This window comes from Periplaneta americana, chromosome 6 (genome assembly GCF_040183065.1).
Source record: "Periplaneta americana isolate PAMFEO1 chromosome 6, P.americana_PAMFEO1_priV1, whole genome shotgun sequence".
Taxonomy (NCBI): Eukaryota; Metazoa; Arthropoda; class Insecta; order Blattodea; family Blattidae; genus Periplaneta; species Periplaneta americana.
Genome location: NC_091122.1, coordinates 15971818 through 15999373, shown reverse-complemented (window position 1 = coordinate 15999373; position 27556 = coordinate 15971818). Strand labels below are relative to the sequence as shown.

The window sequence follows — 27556 nt, the reverse complement described above, 5'->3', positions numbered from 1 at the left end:
GGATAGTGAAAATCACAACAGAAATTGGTTCTCACTCTCGTAATTCTTCAGGTAGTAATAGAAATTGCAACGGAAAATTGTTCTCTTTCTCATAATAACTTTACTCATCATATATAAAGACATATGTTTTAAAATGGCAGATATTTTGGTGAATAGAAGCGATGTTTCGCTTCTGAAAACACAGGAAATTAATTTCCTTTGGCAGAGCACTCCACGCCACGGGACATTAATAAATTATGTCTATTTTTGCATTTACCCAAGGTTAGGTTAGGTTAGTTGGATTTAATTTTTGCATGTTAGAGCACAGTATAAGGAGATACAGTAACATCAGTAGATCACAAGTTCAGATTATCAACATACTTAAAAATAATGTTAAGACATTTAAAAAATATAAGGTGGAAATTAGGTCGTGTCCCTCCTAATTCCCTCTAATTTCAATTACCGTCATTTCCCATAACTATGTCCTGGAATACAACTATGGTCCACGATACAAGTATTCAAAGAATAATGTAGAAGTAACATAGACTGTTCATAGATAGCTGCAGTGACTCGACTTCAAACTACAGTACAGCAAAAATATAGATAAATGAGGTACTACTTTATGGAGTACAAAATTTGAATGGACCATAGTTGTGTTCCAGGACCATAGTTATGGGAAATGATGGTACTTGTGTCTCATAAGTAGGCATAAAACATGTAAACCGAGGGGCACGCTTCCGAACAGGGGGCAGCGGCATTTCCCCTAAGGTTAGAGCCCAGTTTAGGTGTGTGTGTATTAATCGGAAAAAAATGTCATATAAACATGCGTCCTATTCTCAATATTTTCTAGCCCCTGATTTTCGATTAATATACACACACCTAAACTGGGCTCTAACCTTAGGGGAAATACCGCTGCCCCTGTTCGGAAGTGCGCCCAATCCGAGTGCAGAAGCATTGTTTTTTGTTCCACTTAACACTGCGGTGTTATATTCGTAGCAGCACCTTTATATTTTTAATTAATTTCAAATGGAAACAGCACATTTCTATTCAAAATGGGATGAGGCAGTCATCATAATTATATTGCTCTATTAATTGTATGAAGTATTAACACCTTCTTCTTCATTTCTTCTTTAATCATATGTAATCTATTTCATTACAACATGTAATCATTCTAGGTACTGTGTTCATGTTCATTAAATTATAATCTACCCGTATTATGACTCTGAGTATAAGTGAAAGAGTTCTTAAAGTCAGCTCTGACTGCAGTGTGAGCAGCTTGACATGCTATCCAATACATCTTCTCTATAACGAGCATCACAATGCTTACGAAAATGATACCGACATAAAGAAAGAGAAGAGGGAAAATGTGCTTCAATTCGATAACTTGGAAATTCTCGGAAACTTGCTTCATGTTACTCCATCTGTGTCTCATCTGCAACCGGGATTCCACCCCACTTTCCATTAGGAGATGAATTCTAAAACAGAAAAGTAAATTCTGTTTCAATTACGGTATTCCATCTGACTAACACAGTAACAACTGAAGTGTTTGTTTCATATTAAATAAATAAGTTGAATATTTTTTTTTACTTTCTAATTTCCAGTAAATGGAGTTTGAGGGAAATTATTTTGAGCGTATTTCGAATCTCAGCGCTAAGCAATCTGATGGCATCACGGTGTTCCGAATTTCAACAATGACGTCACTGATGCTCCACCAGTGTCACACTGGTTCCATTAGTTTCAGCGTATTCCGAATCTCACCGGTCCGGTGGCATCAATTACGTCACGTTGCAACGAAAATAGGAACAAAACTGCTGGAAGAATCGATGCTGTCATGGCGACTGTGTAAGTGGTTATCTGTGCTACGCTAGCAAAATTTTGCGAAATTTCCGTACTCCCATCTCATTCGAATAAAAGAGATCATAAACAACTTATTTCTTGAACCGGTAGTAATAACTGGTCCGTTGATATGTTCGCTCATAAGCCATTAACATATTGTTTTTACGTTGTGCTCATTACAAACAATACAGCAGAACTAAAGCAGAACACACCGCCATCACACAACAGTGCACGATGTTATTCGTCTGCTAATTCCCGCCCTATACAAGAACCAATCAGATTCACTGATGGCGGCTGATGGAGAGTGCCACCACCTCTGCAAGTTGATGGCACCGGGAGACACCGGTGGAGCATCAATGACGTCATCGGTGGAATTCGAAACACCGTGATGCCATCAGATTGCTCACCAGTGAGATTCGGAATACGCTCTTTGCAATTGTGGTGGCTGTCTCCATCAGCCGCCATCAGTGAATCTGATTGGTTCTTGTATAGGGCGGGAATTAGCAGACGAATGACATTGTGCACTGTTGTGTCATGGCGGTGTGTTCTGCTGTATTGTTTGTAATGAGCACAACGTAAAAACAATATCAATGGACCAGTTATTACTATTGGTTCAAGAAATAAATTGTTTATATCCTCATTTCTTTGAACGAGATGACAGTATGGAAATTTCGCAAAATCTTGCCAGCATAGCACAGACAACAACTTGTACAGCCACCATGATAGCCATTGAACCTTCCAGCAGTTTTGTTCCTGTTTCGCTGCAGTGTGACGTCATTGATGTCCACCAGTCCGGTGAGATTCAGAATACGCTCTTTGATGCTTCCTCCCTCCTCTCTTCTCATCCCTCTCGGCTTTCCGGTTCTAAAAGCTTAAGTTTATGTTTAAATAAACAATGTTGAGAATAGAGCCCAGGGAGCTCCATCCGGTATCCTACATAAATGGTTATGTTTTTGTTTGAACCTCATAAGTGATACCGATAACATTATTCATGAAGCAACCAAGCCAGGAGATAATGGAGTAGAGTGGCCAGTTTCTTTCCCCCTCTCTTGCATACATCGCTGACTAGTAACATTATTACACTACCTAATCAGATTTCAGATGTAATATAAACAATTGTTCTTCCTCTGACATATTCTTATCCAGAGGTTTTGAACAATGATTACTGTAAATATGTAGAATTTGCTAAAATACTTAATAACAAGAAGAAAAGGTTCAAGATTAACTTTTACATTAAGAATTTGCAAAATCGATTATCAATGTGTGTGCTGGCATTCTGTTATTGATGAAAAAGAGAGAAGTTTAGTTCTGGCCAAGATTGAAGATTTCAGTAGGAGTGAGGGGTAAACTGAAGAAAAGGTCATGAGAAAGTTTTTAATGTGTTCTCTTATCAGTTGACCTTGAAGAAGACTGTACAAGTGAGTGTTTCTTAAGCTGCATTAACAGCTGTTTTGAAAGCTTTGCACCTTATAATGTGCTGCACTACTGGAAATTGGGCATCCATATGTGATCATAGGAGAAATATACAGTTTTAGCATCCCAGGTACCGAAAAGTGGTTTTTAGTATGCAGTTCGTGCCTAGCAATTTCTTCTGACTTACAGTGTAGATTTAGTTCACATTAAGCACCTACGAGTCAGTCAAAATTAATATTCCCTTCATTTTAAAATAAGCATAGAAATACATTATGGTTTTTGCAATTCAGTAGCTATCATACTCGTCATCATTTCAGAAATAAGGGGAAACTACTGAATATACCACCATGAAGGGATTTTGATGGCGAGCATTCTATGAAGAACGTTACGAAAGAAGTATCCACCACCTGAGTCTTGAAATAAGACACAGTGATGGTGACATACTTACTGGTAATTGAAAAGTTTCTTGTATAAAAATTCTTTTGTAGTTGGCAGTGCCACAATTCCCTTGAAGTACTGGTCAGGCAGTACTACAACTGGGCAATCCGTGTCTCTGATCAACCGCAGCATAATGCTGTATGACGCAAACATGACAGCCTGCTCATTGCAGACGTGCTCAAGTGCTGCATAGAAGTTGGTGAACAGGTAATCTTTGTGCTGCGCCAGAATGGTTTTTAATTTTTTCATAACTCCACGAGAAGCATTCTACAACAAAAATAAACAAAATCATGCTTCACACTTCTATTGGTTATTTAACGATGCTGTAATCTGAATGCTGAATTCCAGGGAAACCTACATTTCAAAATGTGGTAGTCAAGTATCAGAAACAATATTTGGGATTTTTTGGCATAAATACGTCTATATCGAAGGGTCACTATGCCTGAAAAGTAATTTTAATAGAAGGCACATTTGCGTCAAACTCTTCAGAACAAAGGTAGTATTTTATTTTTTATTTTAGTATTGTTATTTAATTTTTTTTAGATATTTAATATCACATTAATTTAAGTCAACTGAAAAAAATTGTTGGAACAATTTCTTTACTGTATTTATTTCCGTTCATAATTGATTTTATATTTCCCAGATTCAACAAAATTTTCACAAATTGCAAGAAGCAAGATTTTGACTTCTAATACAGTAGCAAGGCTTCTAAACTTCTCAAAGGTTGCATTAGTATCGAGCTTGTTGGCGAGGGATCAATGGGGAAAGGTGAGCGATTCTGACGTCACAAGATAGCTAAGCACGCCAAAGCTCAAATGCTTCAAAGCATATCTCGAGTTTTTTCTTCTTTATGTTATTTTCAATTCATTATGCCAGGTCAAAGGTGTGTTTTTGCTGTATGCAACAATTCTAACGATAAAAATGAAGAGTTGTCTTTCTTTACCATTCCTAAAGATTTAGGAATTAGAAAAAAATAGGTAACTGCGTGCAAAAGATAGGATAAATTCAATCCTGATACAAGCAGCGTATGCTCTGATCATTTTAAAGATGACGATTTTGTTTGTGGAGGGTTAGCAACCGATACCAGTGATGTTTTTTTACTATAGTTCTCATTATATTGATTTTATATTAACGATTTATGACATTTTGTCCTTCAGGCATATTCAGTGGGTTAATCATAAGAGCCTCCAGTGACAATTCATTGTTGACTCTTCGCGCGTCATCAGCCAATCATCCATTTGATTGGCTAATGAAAAATGAGATAACCTATTGAGTGTATAGAAGCCTTGATACAGTAGTACATTGTTGCACCACCTTCAGTAATGTTTTTCACAGTAGCTTCTACACGTCATTTGAACGCAGTATTTTTTATTTCCAGTTTTTACGAAAATTCTACAAAAAAAAAACTTTCACTATCAGTGAACTGTCAAATTCATGTTGGTTCCGAGCAGTCATCACAAACACGCAGATAAATAACAGCAAAATATATTTCTACCACTTAAACAGTTACCAGCAGTCTGTGCTAATATTTCAGTAGCCTACATAATGATAAGTAGCAATGTTACAGCCCCACAAATGAAGCATGTGCACAATATGTGTTTTATTACTTGTTCACTAGCCAGTGCAGGTGTTACGTGCTGTCTCTTCTCACTTTATAGATCTCTTGGATATGGAACAACAAGTTTTGATGGAGAAATCATTGCAATAAGTGAAAGTCTCAGGAATCTTCTATGCCACATCAATAAATTTAAGAATGCAGTTATATTGTCAGATTCCAAAGCAGCTATTCTATCAATAGTCTCTAAACCCACACCTCCATCTCAAACAGCAGAAATAACTAAAATGCTTTCTCAATTAATATCACTCAATAAAAGAATTGTATTCCAATGGATACCATCCCATTGTGGAATCCTGGAAAACGAGAATGCGGATGCTTTAGCAAAGAAGGGCAGCACTGCTACTTACAGACCTGTTACTAAATCTAAGTATTACTCTCATTAAAGCTACATACTTAGACTTCAACAAACAAAATTTGATAACACAATCCCAAGGGAAAAAATGGAACTCTCTGCATCATAATCCACAGTTAATTCCCGATTTACCACGAAAATCGTCTGTAGCTGCATTCAGATTGGCAACAGACCATGATTGTTTGGCCAAGCATCTGCATAGAATTGGAATATATCAGTCCCCTAACAGCCCATTGTGCAACTCAAACCAAGAAATGGATTTGGAACACCTCAAAATCTGTGCTTCAGTGGATGACCATGACAATAGCTTTGAAAAATATTGGAGTGCAAGAGGTCAAATGACTTTACTGTCAAACGTCTGGCATTAGAAAACAACAACACAACAACAATAACAACAACTTGTTCACTAGCACTATCTCATTCTAGCACATAGGTAATAGCTGTGTATGTGACTAGTCTCGGCATCACATAATTTTCCATGATCAAGAATACTAAATAAACCAAGTAAAATTGCGCTGTTAATACAGAGCATGCTAATGGGCTGATGATTTTGTTGAATAAAATAATGTTTCATTTTTCTCCTTAAAAATGAGCAATTTTACTTGAACATTATGTCTGTACCATCACGGCAACTGACCTGCGCAGTTTGGTGCGGAAAGCTGTTCCTGTAGATCAGCACAGGATACGTATTCAAGTCCACCAGTTCGTTCAGAGTTCGGAATGGCAGCTTTGCATCCCCTGCTGTCAGCTGGGCTTGGAGCTGGGAGACGTAAGACACGTTCAGGAGGTACCCAGTCAGTACGACCAAGAAGCAGACCTTCCTCATGGACAGGCAGCTCGGCACATGATGCCAGGCTGTTATAACACGCGTTATTTCAGAAGAAACACTCACAAATAGTTAACAGCAGTCCACCCAAACTGTGACTGTTTTATAGCAAGTTATTGAACGATGCTCTATCAATTGCGTGGTTATTTAGCGCCGATAGATTTGGTGATAACAAGGTGGCATTTAAGGGATATTTGCCTTACTACAGCTGGGAAAAGTCTGGGGGGGGGGGGGGGGAGGAACCCAAGAGATTATCAGCCTAGCACAATTTCTCTCACCTGACTGTAGCCTAGGAGCATTAAACTTCCTTCCATAATGTCTGACAGGCGACGTTAACATTGCCGAAAGTAAGAGAAAGAAGGATAATTGCTATTGAACAAATGGCAGAAATCTCATTCCACGCTTATCTTGGAGTTGAGTGGTCTGAAGCGTTCTACCCCCATCCAACTTCAATCAATCTTCTTAATGTATCTAACTGTTTGTTGACAACATTAAGTCCACTATAGTCCACTGTAAACTTTTCAGTTCCTGTTTTTCATGAGAAATGAGGGGTATTTTGATCGGTGTTCATTGTAGATGTCTGTTGCTATAGTCCCGATGCTGTTATTTCCGGTGTGACTCCACCTCTTTGCTTACGTCTTAGAAAGTGAAGGCTCTATAAAGTCTAGGTAGGTAGTATCATTCGCCATTTTTGTTCTTACGTTGCCGAGCTACCATACGAGGAATCTATTTGCCACACCGTTAAACATTATCATGTCGTAGCTCCTATTATAATAAATCAAACGCAATGTAATTCAGCAAATAATTGAGCGGCAAATAACGTCTTCGTGTGCTTTCTGCGAACACCAACGAAAGAGCTAAAATGGCGCGCGATTATATTATGTATTTATCGAGCCTTAAAGAATGAATCAGCGAATCACAAGATGCACACGTTTAAATGTACCCGACCAGCAACGCGATTGGCTGCTGGAAATTAGAGCGGCGGGACTATAGTAGCCAGAGTTGTCACCACCCAACTTCAAGATGAGCATGGAATGAGACTTTTTCCATTAGTTGAATAGCAATTATACTTCTTTCCTCCTCTTTCGGCAATGTTTACGTCGCATGTCAGACATTATAGAACGAAGTATAGTCCCTGAGCTACGTAAGTCACTAAAACTGGTGTCATGTAAAGAGTTTTACAAATTGTTCTTATGCAGAGAAATCATGTGTTTCTTTGTATTCAATGACACTTAAATTACGGTGATTTTTCAGAGTTGATGATGATGATGATGATGATGATGATGATGATCGGAGTTTCCCGTTATATCAGAGCAGAATAAGGAACAAAAACATATAAATTCTTCTAGACACGTAGATATTTCTGTCACATACACTACCCTTCTACGCATTATTCTGTGAAAAGATGTATTAAATCTACATACTTAGACTTCAACAAACAAAATTTAATAACACAATCTCAAGGGAAAAAATGGAACTCTCTGCATCATAATCCAGAGTTAATTCCCGACTTAAGACGCAAATCATCTGTAGCTGCATTTAGATTGGCAACAGACCATGATTGTTTCGCCAAGCACCTGCATAGAATTGGAATATATCAGTCCCCTAACTGCCCATTGTGCAATTCAAATCAAGAAATGGATTCGAAACACCTCAAAATCTGTGCTACAGTGGCTAACCATGACAATATCTTTGAAAAATATTGGAGTGCAAGAGGTCAAATGAATTTATTGTCAAACGCCTGGCATTAGAAAACAACGACGACAACAACAACAACAATTTGGAAACAATTTTTCGTAGCGTTCAGAATAAATTCATTACCTTGATTAGAAAAATTTCCCAGGACGAAGAGTAAACCTTCTGTGAATTCAATCCTCCTCACAGGAATTCCATACTTCTCATAAAAGTGGCTCAGGACAGTAACAAGTACAACAAACAGGGAGAAGAATGCTACGCAGACAGCCCATATGCAGGGGCTGAATTCAGAGTACAGAGTTCTCATTGAGAATTGATGCTCTGGCTTGCGAACTATGAGGCGAAAACTGCAACACAGGATTACAACACGTCATAATACTTACAGTCATACTTGCACAATAAATTGAAGGGGTTAAAATGAGATAGTCCAAAGCCACATGTTTAACAAAAATGGTTTTTTGTGCGATTTAATTTCTTACACATATGAGGAAGCTACTAGTAAACATTATAAAAATTACTCAACAAGTGACGTAAGTATATGACAAAGAAATTATGTTACAGCACCTAATAGCATTGGACTCTAAACCTTTAACATGCTCTCCTGTAAAATTTTATCTCTGTGATTTAAGACTATATTATTTTCACCCCTTCCACTTGTCTCTGTTTACCTTCATAACTTTTATTTGAACGATATTAACCGAAATTAAATACAACCTCTCATAAATACCAAAATAGTTAGTCTTTGCATTGAATTTTTATGTACAGTATATATAATAATAATCTGTGGCGCTACAGCCCATGAAGGGCCTAGACCGACCAGCCGGCTGCTGGCCTCACACCCACATGCCGAAGCAGAGGTGGACGATCATCCAACCAGAATGGAGGTATCGTGTGGTTAGCACGATGATCCACCCAGCTGTTATAGCTGGTATTCGCAACCGGATTTCGCTACCTAGCATAGCTCCCCAAGTGCATCACGATACTGGGTGGGCACCGGTCCCATACACTGGCCGAAATTTCATGAGAAAATTTCTTCCCCCATGAGGACTCGAACCAGCACGCATTCCGTAAAGCGAGTCCTAGGCAGAATGCCTTAGACCACGATGCCACGGCGCAGGACACAGTATATATATGTAAAATATATATAAGTTAATAAAGAAAATACATGTAATTGGGATTCCCTCCCCCCCTCACTATCACCAGGTTGTCTTTCGACATTTCTGATCTTCCCTTCCGGCAGTGGCTTATGTGTAAGGCACTTTTGAGGTTGAGCAGCTGAAAGGCAGTTATGTTTCCCCAGTGATATGAAAGAGTGATGATCATGTATGATTATGTAGCGCCAGGAAAGATCTTAAACGTAGACTTAACCTAAGTTCCAGACCATAGACAAACATAGGAACAGTTTCCTTTAAGGAAAAATCCCTGTGTCCTGTCTGGGAATCGAACACGGAACTTCATGAACTATGGCCAGCAACTCTGACTACTACACCAGAAGACTGGTCAATTGGGACAATATAAAATTATGTTTCTAATGTGTGTATAGCAAATGCAGTCGCACTTACTGTTGTACGAAAACACAACTTATTATTATGTCATAGACTCACTGTGAAGTAGAAATAGGGCTGAGGAAATCTACAACAGACAGCATGTCTGCGGAGGGCGTCAGCACAAGAAGAGATATGTTGCATAATCCTTGCTGCAGCATTCCTATCGTTCCTGTCCATTGTCCTGTTGCATTAGGTTCGCCCACGAGCTCTCCGCCGGCTATTTCATGCTTAAGTCTGAGCATATTAGAAAAAACACTGGATTCAACAGATAACGCGTTCAAAATTTCGCTATACCTTAATGTAAGACATTTTTGACGTCTTTCTCACAATCGAGAATGAGCATCCATTCTAAGATCTATAATGCAATAAAAATGACGGAATTTCACACGTTTACTGTAACAAGACTGAGCCACAATCGAATAATGTTATTAATAGTTAGACTAAGAACCAATATGATTTCTGTACCCAGGGCTGGGCAGTATTTGAAATACATGAATTTCAAATACGTATTTGAAATACATTTGTATTTTGTAATTTGTAAGGATTTTAGAAAGTATTTTGTATTTTGTATTTAAATACATAAAATTGATGTATTTTGTATTTCAAATACTCAAAATACTTTCTTCTTCTTCTTGTGCAAGTTTGACAAATAAATATTATTATTATTATTATTATTATTATTATTATTATTATTATTATTATTATTATTATTATTATTATTATTATTATTATTTCAGATGTGCTAGACATACACTTAGTTTTCTTGCCACAACTGATTTCCTTAATGCCATAAAGAAATTTCCAATGTTCAGCATTATGGAATGCGTCTAGGAGACCCAAATTCTCAGAAATTATATCAGATGTCTTGAAATATTCATTAAAGTTTCCTTGCCCAACTCGATGGAATTGTCTTATTGACTCAGTCTCTCAAATATTGGAATTCAAACATGATACCGGTATAAACAGTATATGTGAAAAACTGGGATCGTCAACTTTCAAAGTTGTTGAATTTCAGTACCTTGAAGAATATTGTGCAGTTCTGAAACCCAATCTCGTAGCCTTTGATTTAATGCAAAATGAGAAGACATGCTATTATGGCCAACTTTTTCCCACATTAATTTCCCTCCAAAACAGATTACATATTCTGTTATCTAGTAATCTACGCCCCTATTCCAAGTAACTCCAATCCTAATAAGTTCGCTTTCATCAATATTTAAAGCAATATTTGATCTGACCCCAGATCTATTTTGGCAGTTTGCTTCCACCCATCATTTAAGATGGATGGCTGACTACCTGACACTGTCTTACCAAATGATAAGAAGAGGACACAGAATATGTGCGTGAAATCAGCTGGGCAGTTCTCTGCTGAAGACGATCAAAACAATTCTTATGTTTTCAACTCAAGTACAACAGACTTTGAAAAGCAAAAAAGAAATTGTCTACTGCGGAGTATGAGCTCACACAAAGGGACAACCCTGTGCACTCTACAGAAATATCCAACATTGAAACAAGCTTTCTGCGCCTGTAGAAAGACTGTTCTGTTTTGCAGGATTTATTCATTCACAAGCAAGGGGATCCTTATCTGATAAACTTTTTGAGAGAGTGTTTTTTTTTTAAAGGGAGCCATAATTATTCATATATGGCATAATTTCATTGCTGACTGGGAAAAGGAAGAATGTTCAGTTACAGTGTTTATATAAAACTTCGAGGTAAAAATACTTAGATTTTCAGTAATATTCTTATTTCTTTGTATACTGTATCGAGTATTTGAAATACAAATGTATTTTGAGTATTTGAAATACAAATATATTTTGGTTAATTTTTTTAAAGTATTTTGTATTTGTATTTCAAATACTATTCTTTGAAGTATTTTGTATTTGTATTTGAAATACTTGGATGTCAGTAGGCCTATTTTGCCCAGCCCTGTCTGTACCACACCCAAAGACGTCACATTCCCTCACACCGAAGTTTAGTATAAAATTAAATGTTCTATGTGACCTCTCTCAGTAATATCTCGGCATTGAGACCTGTGTGACCTCTCATTTGATCTGTAATCGCGAGCTGCGCAATTTGAAATTGATAATAGACACGTAAAATACATTTTGAGTGAACCATAGTACAAAATTTGTTGTGAGCTTGCGGGTAATTTCGAAAATATTGCTTCATATGAAGAAAAAATATATTGCATGCCTTTCATTAATTACTCCTCTTATCATAGACCCATACAGTCTATTTGCAAACTGAAACAAAATTAAAATATTGGAACCAATACAACTGCAGTTTCATTATCGAAATTGGGTGACCTATTCTACGTGCTAGTGTATCACTGATATGGCACAGAATTTTTCAATTGAGTTCAGTGATAAATTCAAGAAATAACTTTGAAAGGAGGAAAATTTCTTTCCTTTATCAGAGAGCTAATTATCTTGGAGCTAATTATAATAAACTATGACAAAATATTTTTTCCTGTCAATACATATACATAACAGTCCACACCTGTGGAGTAACGGTCAGCGCGTCTGGCTGCGAAACCAGGTGGCCCGGGTTCGAATCCCGGTCGGGGCAAGTTACCTGGTTGAGGTTTTTTCTGGGGTTTTCCCTCAACCCAATACGAGCAAATGTTGGGTAACTTTCGGTGCTGGACCCCGGACTCATTTCACCGGCATTATCACCTTCATATCATTCAGACGCTAAATAACCTAGATGTTGATACAGCATCGTAAAATAACCCAATAAAATAAAAATATACATAACGTAAATACTGTCAGTTCAAAGAATATACAGTATTAAGATTTAACTGATAATATTTTGCTACGTGCTCAGTCTGTTTCTTAACTAACTGTCCTAAATCACCATCTTGTATGTACTAATTGAAAGACTTGTTCTACAGCCTCCACTCTATAAGACTCATTTCATATTGGAGAAAATGGCAAGTTGTAGCCGATTTAAGTGAACACCATATTTTAACGTTTTGGTGGCTACTTCATTCACACACAACCCCCAGAATGTCTGGAGGACCACACCTGCTGTTGGTCGACGGGTCCACTGGACCTAGCTGGGAGATCTTGTTGGTCACCAGCCTTCCCTCCTTAAGCCACTGGAGGACGATTTTAGTGCCATAGCAGGTCAGCACTAGGAACAGAAAAGTAGAAAGAGGAGGAAGGAAAGTGAAATGAACCCCTAGGCCTCGAATGCTCTAATGCCGTCGGGGTCGAAGAAAGTAAGAGTTCAGTCAGAGGACTGGATAGGGAAGGGTAAAGAGGGAATTAGGTATTGAATAGAGGAAAATTATACCAAATTCAGTCATTAATTCATCAAGCTGACCAGTGCTAATTGATGAGTAGCCCCTCCCTTTAGTTCAGCTTGTAAAATTATGCTTACTAACAGCTGCACCACGGGAAGGTAGGGATGGGACATTGGGTATTTGTCCATGTTGGTTCCTTAAAGCCTTCAATGGGAAGGATTAATGGCTCTCCCCCCTGTATCCGACAGATACCCTTTTGACTTTATTGTCAAACGCCTGGCATTAGAAAACAACAACAACTCTATAAGACTACAACATCCGTACCCTGTGCAAAAACATTGCACCCCTCATTGGGACTGTATAACTAAGAAGGCTATTCCCGTAATCAATGGATTTATGCCATAATGTTACAAATGTTAATTTGTGATATTGTATATAAATTATATGTCGGTAATATTTTTCCATTTCTTATTTGGAAATACAGTACTTGCTATTTTTTTTTATTTTGGTAGGTTATTTTACGACGCTTTATCAACATCTTGGGTTATTTAGCATCTGAATGAGATGAAGGTGATAATGCCGGTGAAATGAGTCTGGGGTCCAACACCAAAAGTTACCCAGCATTTGTTCATATTGGGTTGAGGAAAAACTCCGGAAAAAACCTCAACCAGGTAACTTGTCCCAACAGGGAATCGCACCCGGACCACCTGGTTTTGTGGCCAGACGCGCTAACCGTTACTCCACAGGTGTGGACCAGTACTTGCTATTGTTTTACAATAAATTTTTACCATTTTCTCCCACTCTTACGTTAGGTTAGTTGCAGATAATGTCTCCATGAATCCCTCGATTGATCTGTGGAAGGCAGCCTTTATACCTGTTGGGTCATCAGGCCTCAACATGATCTAAAATAAATTAATATAAAATGAGTACAGTACTTCATGAAACACTTGAAATATTAAAACAATTTCGGAAATTATGTTCGTTCTCAAGTGAACTTAAAAATATAAAAAGCAGAGATTCTATAACAATTAATATTACAATTTATCAGTTTTTAAAACCAACAGATCTATTAATGTAATTTCACCAAAAGCAGGTTAATGTATCATCTTTATATATTACATATATTTTTTTACTTCGTTGCACTCTGCAAGGATAGACTAACTGAAGCGCATACTCAGTTGGGGAGAAAGTATTTAGGAAATAGTTCCCTCTCCTCCCCCCTTAAGTACCCAAAATTTGAACTCTGCTTTTCTATTCTCTTGAATGATTTCAATCTACGAAAATATATCCAAAAGGCAAAATCTTCAGAAAATGTAGTTATTTCGTTTCTAAGAAGGATTTAAATAAGACAATCAACTAGGTACAGTATTTATTTGCATATAAGTATTTCCAACCCTGTAAAAAATAAAAAAGAAAGAGAGAGAACTAAAATATGAGTTTCCAGTCTCGTTAGACACGCCAGTACTTTAAATAGTTTATATCTGTTTATATAATGCAGTACTTCTACAGCTACCTTATTGTAAAATATTAAACTTAATTTTGAACTACGAGCTCCTGATTATAGGCATTTAGAACTACACGGTTTACCTCAGGGTAGGCAGCTGTCACAAGTGCACCTTGGAGATCACAGCGGCGCTGGTGTTTCTGCTGTTTAGAAAATTGCCACTTGTGGTGTAGGGAACGATCCACTTCTTCATAAGTATGCTGCCAAGCTAATTCATTTACTTGAAGATGTGAAATTTCCTCATCTATGTGATACAGTTCCACCATTTTGAGTTGCCCTGGAAGCATATAGTATTCGTTGAAGTAATATAGCAAAATTAAGTTACTGTCATTGTGATACCATTATGCTAGTGTATTTTTGTTTACTTAGACATTCAGGCACATACTTACTTACTGGCTTTTAAGGAACCCGGAGGTTCATTGCCGCCCTCACATAAGCCTGCCATTGGTCCCTATCCTGAGCAAGATTAATCCATTCTCTATCATCATATCCCACCTCCCTCAAATCCATTTTAATATTATCTTCCCATCTATGTCTCGGTCTCCCTAAAGGTCTTTTTCCCTCCGGCCTCCCAACTAACACTCTATATGCATTCAGGCACATACTGGTACCGGTATTTAATTCTTCGTTCGTTTACTGATAAATTTTATACCATGGTTCATTCAAAAGTTCCCACCTTGAATAATTTTAGATGTGCAGGGGCACTGTTTTGGCGACGAAAAACACTTCGATCCAGTTTTCGAGAAGAAAGCTCAAAACATGGCTGATTGAATTTTCTGTTTCACAAAGTCATCCCTCACCCCCACTTTTGAATTTCAAATTGCACCCTATTTCTTCAGATATAATTTTAAAGGGAAAGATAAACCATATCCATCAACCAAAAATTAAAAGTTGTGTAATCAAGATGTAGAAATAAATATATAATTCGGTCCATCCATTTCTAGATAGAGCCAGAAACGTATTATTCAATTAATTAAAATTAGTTGACATTAGACCGTATTATGAAGGTACTGAACAACAACTGTTTGTAATAGAAAACAAATTTGTTGTTTTCCTGGTACGACTGGAGTTCCTGTCATCAGGAAATTTTTCGGTGATTTTTCTTCTTTCTTCATGTCGCGTGTTTAAGATCGTTTGGTATTTATCAACAGACCGTGAACTATTGCCATTCTATTTATATTGTCATATTTTGTTATAAATGGCTTGTATTAATTTTTAACCCCTGGAAGCTTATTATTGTTATTCATTAAATGATAAGTTTGTGGCTCTATCTCAGAAACAGATGGACTCAATTATTATGATTTTTTTGTAGATGGATAGAATTTATTCAGCCCCTTTAAAATGATGTATCTGAAGATAGAGGATGCAATTTTAAATTCAAAAGTGGAGATTAAGGAGTGTAGAGATAGAACAGGGCATTCAATCACTAGCGGTTTTGCACTTTCCCACTGAAAACTAAACTAAAACTAACTGTGTTTTACCTCATAATCTTGTCACCTGCACATCTAAAATTGTTCAAGGTGGGAAGTTTTGAAATGAACGCACGGTACATTTATTATTATTTACTTAAGACTTACAATAAAATCCATCTCAACTTGTACAGGTCGTCCATTTTACCTAAACTGCAAAACAATCTTTGTAGCAAAATAAATAACATGCACATATTCCTATGTTCCCATTTAATTTTAATTATTACTATTATTTTTTAAGAAAAAATAGAGGACTCATTAATATATGTTTGCTTGGTGGTCGTCCTTTATGCAAGTATATTAGTTTCATTTCGTGTATATAACTGAAACAATGAACTGGACTGATACAAAAGTAGTACCGGTATCTGTCTACAAAGAAAACAAGTAGCACTTGATGTCACTTATGAAGTTTAATCTATGATTCTGAGGTTCATCATATTTCCTGTTCATAAATATGGAAGAGAAAAATGTATCATGTTTACATTAAACTAATAATGAACTCATTACCGTATGTGAAGATAGAAATAAATTCTAGAAATAGTTGAGATCTTGAATAGCTTGATGCGAAATATATGGTGTATATTCAAATTTATTAAAAGAGTTGGCACAAGAATTGAGAGCCTACAAATCTTAGTCGAAAATTCTATGAGGCATTTGTAGAAGTTAAAAAAAAAATGGAACGAACGAACACTGCGATTAAAAATGCAACTCTCTCACGAACAGGTCTGGAAATATCAGTTCAATATCTAGCAAGCGAGAAAAATTATTTGTAACTTTTTGGAATACTCGTTTTCGACCAAATGATAAGAAATACTAAATAAAGCTAACATAACATAATAATGGTACCTATCTATACAGTAATACCTGCTATACGTACCTATATATTTCAGTGATTAAGTGGAGAAGCAACACTTCCAACACTCACATGGATGCTACGCCTCTGTTTCTTAGGGTAAGAGAGGGCAAGATTTTACCTGTTTGGTGATTGCTTCTATCCTTCAGTAAGACGTAAACCTCTGATGTGTAAGGAATATGAATGTTGAGTAGCCAATCAGGGATTTCCGTAGAATCCAATGATACAAACAGCGCAGGACCTCCATGACAAGATCTCCGGATCAACTGCAGAAAAACCACGTACAGGAAGCCACAGACCAATAGAGAATTTAAATTAGGTACCTCAAAAATGTACTAATTCGTTCTTTAAATGGAGAAATTAAAGATATAAGTGCGGTTATTAATATGTGAACGAAAGGAAGTTGAAAAGTTAAAAATAATTGAAGATGAATTTTTAAATACTATTATAGTCACAATCATGCCATGGTATGAAAGAAAAATTTTCACAACCTCGAGCGGGAATAGAACCTGCGACTTTCTATTCTCCGGTCAGGCGCTCTACCACTGAGCTATCGAGTTCATCTCATGCCAAAGCCTTGGAATTATCCTTTCATACTGGCGACTCTGTTATAGAGTACTGTCCATAGCATCTGATCTAGTCAGCACTGCTTATGGCTTGAAAGAATCTTTACAAATGTAATCTTCATCTTACGATGTTTGGTGACGTATACAGGAAGTCGCAGGTTCGATTCCCGCTTGAGGTTGTGAAATTTTTCTTTCATATCATGGCATGATTGTGACTATAATAGTATTTAAAAATTCATTAATATGTCACATCAACGGACGTGTATACGTCACCAAACATCGTAAGATGAAGATTACATTTAAAAATAATGTTGAAGTTAATATCTTCCATCTTAATGATCAAGTGTAAATTCATTCCAACACAGTACTGACTTTTATAAATTTATATTACTTATGCATAGGTACTAAAAAGGGGAATCCTCAGTGTTCTGGATACCATTTCTGTTGAACTTTTGTAACATCAATATTCATGGAAAGAAAAAATACCTACCCATACCCATCCGAAAATTCTGTGGAAAGGGCATTAAATTTTCGAGATATGAATGTTTCAATGTTTGAATTTCATTCTAGCCTTGTAAAAGTAAAGTAAGAAGGTATTATTAAGAGTAGTACTGTAGCATAGTGAATAAAGTGCTGGCCTGTTATTTTTTAGGGTTGATGGTTCGAAAATATAGTGTGATTTTTTATTCTCATTTTTCTTCTATATTTTTTATAGTTTATATATTTCGTTGTCAGTTCCTATTATTCTTGAACAGTATCGGTACCTATACACACTTCAATAGCATCAATAAAATACTAGCTTGTCGTAATAGGAATTCCTACAAATATAAGAAGAGAAAGAAACTTGTGCAGAAAACTTTTTTTGAATACCTACACGAGGTGAATACCAGTATCACAGGGTTGTAGAGTGTACGCTGAACAAATGCGTGTCACTGCAGCATATTTTCATATCGTCCATAATATTTTATTTTTCATCCTGTCAGAATAGGTTTCTAATTACACACCACTTGTCGAAGCTTTATCTTCAATGTGTTCTTCACTTTCCATCATCACGCTTCTGAACTGCTGCTTTGCCTACCACAGAACTAGCAGTCTTTAGTATTTCTCTTATTTATACAGAACCGAAAATGACAATGATGGCTGAAGGCATTGCGCGATATTGTAATGTGAATGTACAGTATGAATTAGATACGGGGTGGGCAAAATAAAACTGGTCCACGGAAAATATATACGAAATATATGGATTTATATGAGCCGTTCAGAGCAGAAGTGGTGTAAGTCAAAATTGGGTGATGAGGTTTAAAGTAAAAATTCTGTAAAATACAGCGCAAAGTAGCAATTATTATGTCCTTCGTGCTATCCACTGACTACTAATAGTTCAAATAAAATGAATATTAATTGCTACTTTGCGCTGTATTTTACAGAATGTTTACTTTAACCCTCATTACCCGTTTTTGATTTACACCACTTCTGCCCTCAACAGCTCATATGTATAAGACTGGCGCAGAAATGACCTGACAATGCAGGAAACCGTGATTTCGATGCAACAATGGGTTGCTGTTACATATCCGCGCATGCGAATCTCTCTCTTATAACTATAAATATATATAAATGTAAATATTACAGATTTTCCAGGCCAGTTTTATTTTGCCCATCCGATATAAAGATTATTAAGTGGCCAATAAATTCTTTAATAGCACAAATATCGACATGACTTTTACTCCATTTGTATTGTATTTTTGACCCTGGGAAAGTAAGTCGTCTTTTATTCACCAATTATTAGTAACCGTTACCAAGTATTTTGTCACTGATTATATTAGTTTTTATTATAAATGTCATGTTTTGAAGTGAAGACATACAATTTATTTCCATTCATATTTATTGGTGCACGTTTTCTTTACTGTTGTCCAGAGATCACATAAGAAGAAAGCCCAGTAGGACAGCCCTAAGTGAGGCTATACAGATTCACGAGGATTTACCGTCACTTATGGGGCTTACTTCCGAAGACATTCTGAGCAAAAAACTCATATAAACATTTGTCCTAATCTCAATATGTTCAGAATTACACTAATTTGAAGTTGTTAGTAAAATACCATTATTCTTTAGTTTTAAGGGTAAAAAAATATTACAGATAAAGAATGAACTATTCAGAAGTATCATTTCTTTAATTGACTAGTGTTCTGAAGCTAAAAATTTGTTATCGGTTGCTTTGTACAGATTTTGTTTTTAAATTTTTCACTAAAAATGGCATTATTCTTACCCACTTATCATAAAAATTAATATAAATCATACGACTTTAGGAACTTGATTCTTTACAGTTTAATTATGCATCCTAATGTACAATCTTGAAGAATGTACAAGAGTGGCGTGATTTGTAACAATTGTTGTGATAAATGCGTAAGAAAATGTAATTTTGTAGTTAAAAATCGAAAAAAAAAAAAAAAAATCTGTCGAAGGAACTATGGAATTCACAACACATTTTTAGCTTCAGAATACTAGCTAATTAAAGAAATGATACTCCTGAATAATTAATTCTTTATTTCTAATATTCTTTCCCCTTGAAACTCAATAATAATGGTATTTTACTAACAATTTCAAATTAGTGTAACACTGAAAATATTGAGATTAGGACAAAAGTTTATATGACATTTTTTGCTTAGAATGTCTTCGGAAATAAGCTCCATAAGGGACGGTAAATCCTGTGAATCACCCTGTATAGTAGGAGATAAATAAGGTTGTGATTGACACTGCATGGTCGAACTCACATGTGTGGAAGCTCGGCATTAACTTTCCTAATAACAATTTGTGACCCCCTTACGTCACCCCTAGGTCACGAATTGTTATTGGGCAAGATAATACCTAATCTCCACACATGAGAGTTCGCCCACGCAATATCAATTACAACCTTATTTATCTCCTACTGTAATGTATTTCAATCGCCTTAATTTCAACTCTGCACACATACTCTTCAGATTATCTCTAGTCTTGCCAACCTGATTAAGAAGAGAACCAACTGGCTCTGGATCGCAATCTTCATAAAATAACACGACGAGACTGGTAGCTCTGTATTTGTCCAGCATTTTTGAGTCCACAAAGACAATATCAGCTTCTTGTGCACATCCTCGTGACTTATACTCCCTCACAGTTATGGATGCCCACTTTTGAGCTGAAATGTACATGAAAGTATGGTTTAACAACGTATCCCTATTACCATAAAATGAGGTGAATAGGAATGCTGGGGTGAATAGGAATGAATTTTTACTATTGTTTTATTTCTTAGTGTCAAAGAGTAAATATAATAAGAAGAGTGATTATTTTCCCACTTATTAGGAATAAAAAAATTACCACATTATTGTTATTATTATTATTATTATTATTATTATTATTATTATTATTATTATTATTATTATTATTATTATTATTATTATTATTTACTCTCTGAAATTAAGAAATAAAAAACATTAAAAAGCCATTTCTATTCACCCCTGCATTCCTAATCACCCCATTTTACGGTGAAGATATTTGGATACTTTAAAGTACAAGGGTGCAAAGTGCCAAAATGAAACATTGGAGATAAGATAAAAAAATGTAGCTATAAGAATAATTGTACACATATTTGTGTCATGTTTTTTTACTGATAGAAAACAACAATAGTACAGTGTTTACTCATTAATAATAGTGGTATGTAAAGACATTATTTCTCCATATTTAATTATATAACACAGATTGTGAAAAGGGTTAAGTAATGGGTACAGTTGCAGTAGAATGGTGCAAAGTCCAATATCTATTTTTTCCTATTCTGGAGCAATTTTTACTCACAGATCTGCCTGTAGAACTGCCTATGCTCCTCATTTGGAAGATAGGGAGTCATTGCTAGTAGACCCCCTTCTTTTCTTCAGTAATTTCCCTATTTTATGCTTTAACTTGAAACAATGCTGACTGCACAGCTTTCATGTTTTTTTTTTTTTTTTTTCCTTTTTAAGCACTTTAATGGTATGCACTGCTTCATTATCATGGGACTGTTTCACAGAAACACTACCTGCTTTACTAACATCATACTGAATGCAACATGCCTTAAAAATATTCAAGTTCTTGATGGAAATTAGTTGATCAGCAACATCTTGCATATTAAGGAAATATGACTCTAGCATTGAAACGGTTTGAAATGGTTTTACAACTTTAAGAGTCTTGTACGATTTTAAGCAGGTCACTAGGAATGAAGGCTTTTGTCACGTTCTGTCGTTTTTCAATCGAAGCGAAATCAGAATCGCATTGCAAGAAACTGTGACCGCTGAGAAGGAAACATTGTTCTATGTGCTCAAATAAACCAATGGCAACTAAAAAGAGACACATGAAAACCATTACACGATTTTTATTTTCAGCTGCACAGTTATCAGATTCTTCTTGTTTGTTATGTCCATATTAATCAGTTTTAGTACACATGAGGCAATCTCATTGGCACCTCTACTCGCGATGCTTTCAGCCCACATACACATATAAGACTGCATTGTATCACATACACAAACTCCAAAGTTATAACGTGAAAGCTGACATCTGTAAAACATTACGCTGTGTGTAAGTTTGGGTACAAACATGACCTGTTGAAGATCCATTGCATTCTATGATGCAGCTCAATAGGGTGCTTACCGTCTGAACTGCATGGTGCTGGCAACGTAACATCTAAATATCTAGCTTAAGAAACACAAGTGGATGTAGCCTCTTTCATACATCATCCTCCTAGGCACATTGCACTTTTCTGCATAATAATTTCGTTTTCTATGATTTTGGCACTTTGCACCTTTCTACTTTAAAGTATCCATTTAGAAATGCAAATGTCAGTCAGTGTTGGTGAAATGTTTTGCCTGTCATTTAAAGACTCTGTATCAATTCTGCAGTTTTGTAGCGATGTTCTAAATGCTGAACTCTAGGGCATTTGAGCCCTTTCGAATATGTCAACTCATTTTTTTGTTTACAGTATTTAAATCCAAATCTCGCATCATTTCAATGTTGGTTGAAAAATGAGTGATTCCAGCGGTGAAAGTTTGCCAGAAGAAATTCGAGAGGCAGCTACCAACAGAAATTAAATTTTTTAGTTGATTAGTTATTGTTTATGAGTGTCAATATTGTCTTACAGAGCTCCTTAGTTTTGCAGAGGTCATAGAACATAAACCAAGCCATCCTTTAATACTCATAAAATATTCCCATTTAGGCGTACTTTCCTGTTACCAACCTTTCTCAGGATCCAAGTGATGTATCATGAGGAAATCTCGAACATGGAAGTACTGGTACACAAAACTCTTGACCTGTAATATTTTCTCAGACAAAGAATTAAATGAAAGTAAAACTACATGAGGCAAGAAACAAACTACAATGACACTACTACTTATGTAAAAGCAGATTTTCTTCATAGTATCGTTATACGAACTCTTTCCAGCTTGTTTGTGATTCTGGCCACTATTACAAGAACTTACTTTGTTCCAAACTTTATATAACAGCAAAATTATGAAATAAATGTGCAACATAATTTTGGTGGATATGAAAAGCAAATATTTTAAGTTAGTTTGAGTGACCAGTTTGTTTATAATTATAATCAATTTTTTATATTCGTTCATTTTTCATTCTGAAAAATGTAAATGTTTACTGACAATTTGTTCCATTTGTACAAACAAGAATACTTCAGAAAAGCCATTTTTAATAAAAGAGCACTTACTGGAAAAAATAACAACTGTCAAATGGTTGCTGCTACATGTATTTGTAGGTAAGGTGATATATAGTATGATTAAATATTTGCTGTATATTACATAAATTTGTAACTTGTTACGTTTTTACTTAATGTCGGTATTACACACTTTAATTCCAATCATACAAGCATATGCATATATAGTCCACACCTGTGGAGAAATGGTTAGCGCGTCTAGCTGCAAAACCAGGTGGCCCGGGTTCGATGCCCAGTCAGGACAAGTTACCTGGTTGAGATTTTTTCCGGGGTTTTCCCTCAACCCAATATGAGCAAATGCTGGGTAACTTTCGGTGTTTGACCCCGGAGTCATTTCACCAGCATTATCACCTTCATCTCATTCAGACGCTAAATAACCTAAACTGTTGATAAAGCGTCGTAAAATAACCTACTAAAAAAAACATATGCATATAGATTCACTGACAAATTTTTAATAACTCAAGACTTTCAATATCAATATATGCGACATTCTTTTGCGCCAAAAACCTTGTAAGACTTCCAAATTATTTTAATACTCCGTAAAATTATAAAATATGTCCATCTATGAATAATAATACAAATGTAATGGAATTAAGTACTATTTTAGCAGTGCTCGAGTAGAATAATATGCAATACCTAATCAAAAAATCATAGTGTATACTGTAGATGATAGTCTACTTAGATTTATTTAATTCATCCTGAAATTGTGTACCAGTACGTAAGACAATGCTGGGAAAGGGAGAATGGAAACAGAGACAAAAATAGGGTGGGTATATAAATATATGTTGCTCTTTAGTAACAATAAACTGTTCACATGGGTCAATATGTTATGTTTGTAGATAAATAAGCCTCCATCGATTTTCTGTCACGTTTGAAACTGATGCCACTTCCATTTTGTATGTGCTCTCTTTAATAAACATAGGGCATAGTCATTGTTAGAGGAAATGGACATATGAAATTCCATATTGAATGGAAAGTTTACAAAAACTTGTCAATTTCAAACACTTGATTTATGTATTTCTGTATTGCAAGTATTAGTTAACCATCAAACTGACTGTTGTGCAACTCTGCCACCTAGTAGACTTTAAGATAAATACCTCCATAAAAACATACCAAATATAGGCACGTGAATGCGCAATGCAGAAAAGAAAAGCTCCCATCACGAAATGTTATTGTAATTTTTCATAGAACTTTACAACTGTGGAGTCTATAAAAACAAAATGGTATCAGTAATCGTTTCGTTTAATAACCTTTCCAACTGAATATATTAAAGATGATAACACGTTAAAAACTTGTTAAATTAAGAACTTTTAATTAAGTAGGCCTACTGTGTTAATTATTAAAATTTAAGGTACTATACTTTTGTGACTAGTTTCGGGAGTGGTGTGTGTCATTTTCAAAGTCTAGTGAGGATTTAAGCGTTTTTCTGGCGTCTTGCTGAAGTCGTTGTAGGAGGGGGGAAGGATGTTTGAGTAATAAGCACATAACAGAATGGGATGACATCGCTGGTCTAAGAGAAAGTGGCCAGTTACAGTACCTTTCCACATTGAGATTCTTTGAAATCCTCATTTTTTCATCTCATTATATGTCGATATAGAAGCATTTCCGGAATCTACTTGATCACGAAAAAAAATGTTTCATTACTCGCACTCTATTACATCTGAAAATTAGGAATAGTTATTCTGAAACACCACATATATGGAGAATTTCCGAATTTCCACTTTCATTTCCTACTTTGATACTGAGGATCGAATCTAGGACCCTACAATTGAGGGTCCTGGGTTCGATTCCCAGTGCTGGAGCGAATTTTTCTCTGCTATTAATAAATAATGACCATAATAGAGAATTCTGTAGGATCAAAAATTAATAATATCATATAATTTCATTTCCCTTTTACGTACTACTGTACTAACAAAACTTTTGTGGCTTTGATCTAGAATATCGAGCGCTAGTGCAATACTTATCACCTACCAACTGGGATGTGGGAGTGCCAAGCTACTTGGAACTGGAGCACCAAAAGTTACCCAGCATTTGCTCATATTAGGTTGAGGGAAAACCCCGGAAAAAACCTCAACCAGGTAACTTTCCCCGACCGGGAATCGAACCTGAGCCACCTGGTTTCGCGGCCAGACGCGCTAACCATTACTCCACAGTTGTGGACCTTTTCTTCTCAAGATACATTTGTCCATATTGTCCATTTTCACTTTATGTATACCACACCTACGCTTTCCAGAAGTCGATAGTTTTTCTTCTGCAGTGTGCAAAGACTTTTTCTCCATTTTTACTTTCTTTATAAACGATTCTGATTTCCCAGCTTGATCTCAAGGAAACTTCCAACCATCTCTTTTTTCTTCCTCACACACATTGTAATTAAGTTTCTTTCATCACTGTGAAATGTTTTAAGCATATTCTTAATTATATAAGGAAACAAATTAATTGAATTAACTAAATCACTCACTAGATATAACAAATGTAATAATAAGCATACAAAAGAACAGTGATAACTGAAAAGCAATTAGTGATAAAAAATAATCCCAGCACGCAACACCGGAGAGAAACTCAACAAGCTGAGTTGGGACTTAGCGGCTGGGTGAAAGGTCAGCCAGATGATGTCAGTCGTTCTACAGTAGTGATTCGCATATTTTCCACGTCGTCAGAAGTTTTGGCGCTTCAGTAGTTGATTTATCAAACTCCAGAGTTGTTTAGAATAAAATTTTATTTTAAAACTGCCAAACTCTGTTTTCTATAGTTAGACTTTCTTAGAAACCTTTTTCAAGTTTCTTTCAAAAAAATTTGTCTTCAAATAGATCATCACTAGTTCGTTCGAAATACTTTCTACAACGTCAAGAAATCACGGGAATTATACACCTTAATGGCGTGCAAACAGACTTTTACTCTCTCATTCGAAGTTACCCTATGTGGGGTTTATCTACAACACAGGATCCTTGACTAACTCGCCTGCAAAGGAAGCCAGTCTAATGATTTTTACTGCTTCACAAATTCTTGTCTTTGGCTGATTTGAACCCATGAACCTTGTGTCTAATCGCATTGTTTGTAATCAATAAACTGCTAAGGATGATTACTATTTATACAAATTTTTTCTTTCTCCATAACAAAAACCTATGAGATAGAATCGCGCAATAAAAGTTGTTCTATTTTTAAGTTGTCAATTTATTTCATGAAACTAAGTCACTACAAAAACTACTTACAATATTTATTAATAGCCTATGAAAATATAAAACGTCAAACAATTAAAAAATATTAATAAAGCTACATGCTACACAGACACTCTGCGGCCAGACCTTCAGACTGTCACACAGGTGGCCCGGATTCGATTCCCGGTGAGGTTTGGGATTTTTTTTCATTGAAAAAATCCATAGTGACAAGGTCGCAGTTGGGATTTTTTCTGGGGTTCTCCCGTTTTCCCTAAATTAGGCATTTACATCATTCCGTCACCATTTCGTTATCATTCCGTAGCATTCCCCGAACGCCGGCTGGCGACGCACGGAGGGTGCTGGCCTAGGGACGAGTGGGGTTGCCCGCTCGAAACCTGGGTACGCAGCGAACCTTAGTGTGGTTTGGGAATGCGTCACCAGAGGGTCAGCGCAATAGATCTTTACAGGTCGCAGTGCCCCCCTTCGTTAAATTCATTTCAATTAATTCATTACATGCTACACACCAGTGTGTATGGCTGGACAGAGTTAAGTCCACTTGTGGTTACAAGTCTGTTCACACACAAGGCGCTACTTTTGCATCGCAGTGTAACTGTGGATTTTGAGAAAAACCCCAACTACAGCCTTGTTCAACACAAGTGTCACTATGAATTTTTCAATGAAAAATCCCAGACCTGACCGGGACTTGAACCCGGGCCGTCTGCACGACAAGCTGGAGGTGTGACCACTTCGCAACAGCTGTTTGCCATATGGCACTTGTGAGCTTATGTTCATCAAATCTTGAATATTGAATTATGCTCTGATACCACAGGTAGAGAGAGAAACGTTTCCTTGGGGGGGGGGGGGGGGGGGGGCGGAAAAGCAAAACCATAGAATCCCCATATAACGAGGTTATGGGGACATCATTTAACCCCCCCCCCCTATAAGTTGACCATGGTACAGTACAATATATATCGGAATATGATCACTTTATAAAGGTATTTTCGGGGGGCATGTTTATTACAGTGTTACATCCATATCTGCGATGTTTCAGACCGAATTGTATAGGACTTGAACTGTAGGTCTACTACAAGTTATAATACGGAATAATTTAAAACAATCTCTCTCTTTTTTCTCTCTCGTACAGAAACACATACACATACACACACACATATACAGTATATATATATATATATATATATATATAGAGCGTTCGCCTACGGGTGGGGCCAGGAAAGCAGCATGTATTTAGTATTTATTTATTTAACCTGGTAGAGATAAGGCCGTCAGGCCTTCTCTGCCCCTCTACCAGGAGATTCCAACTATAATATGAACAATAAAATTACAA

At 36.3% G+C, this 27556-nt stretch overlaps 1 protein-coding gene across 1 annotated transcript; it reads right to left on the bottom strand.

Annotated features, from left to right (window-relative positions):
* Positions 1-897: 897 nt before the first annotated feature.
* On the bottom strand, positions 898-20552 carry LOC138702182 (probable glutamate receptor). The gene is made up of 9 exons (XM_069829786.1): positions 20334-20552; positions 16896-17040; positions 14536-14729; positions 13756-13850; positions 9762-9938; positions 8284-8504; positions 6274-6491; positions 3677-3933; positions 898-1454 (listed from the first exon to the last, which is right to left on the bottom strand). Exons 1-9 carry the CDS (start codon positions 20517-20519, stop codon positions 1178-1180), a joined length of 1770 nt encoding a protein of 589 aa, XP_069685887.1. The 5' UTR covers positions 20520-20552; the 3' UTR covers positions 898-1177.
* Positions 20553-27556: the final 7004 nt, after the last annotated feature.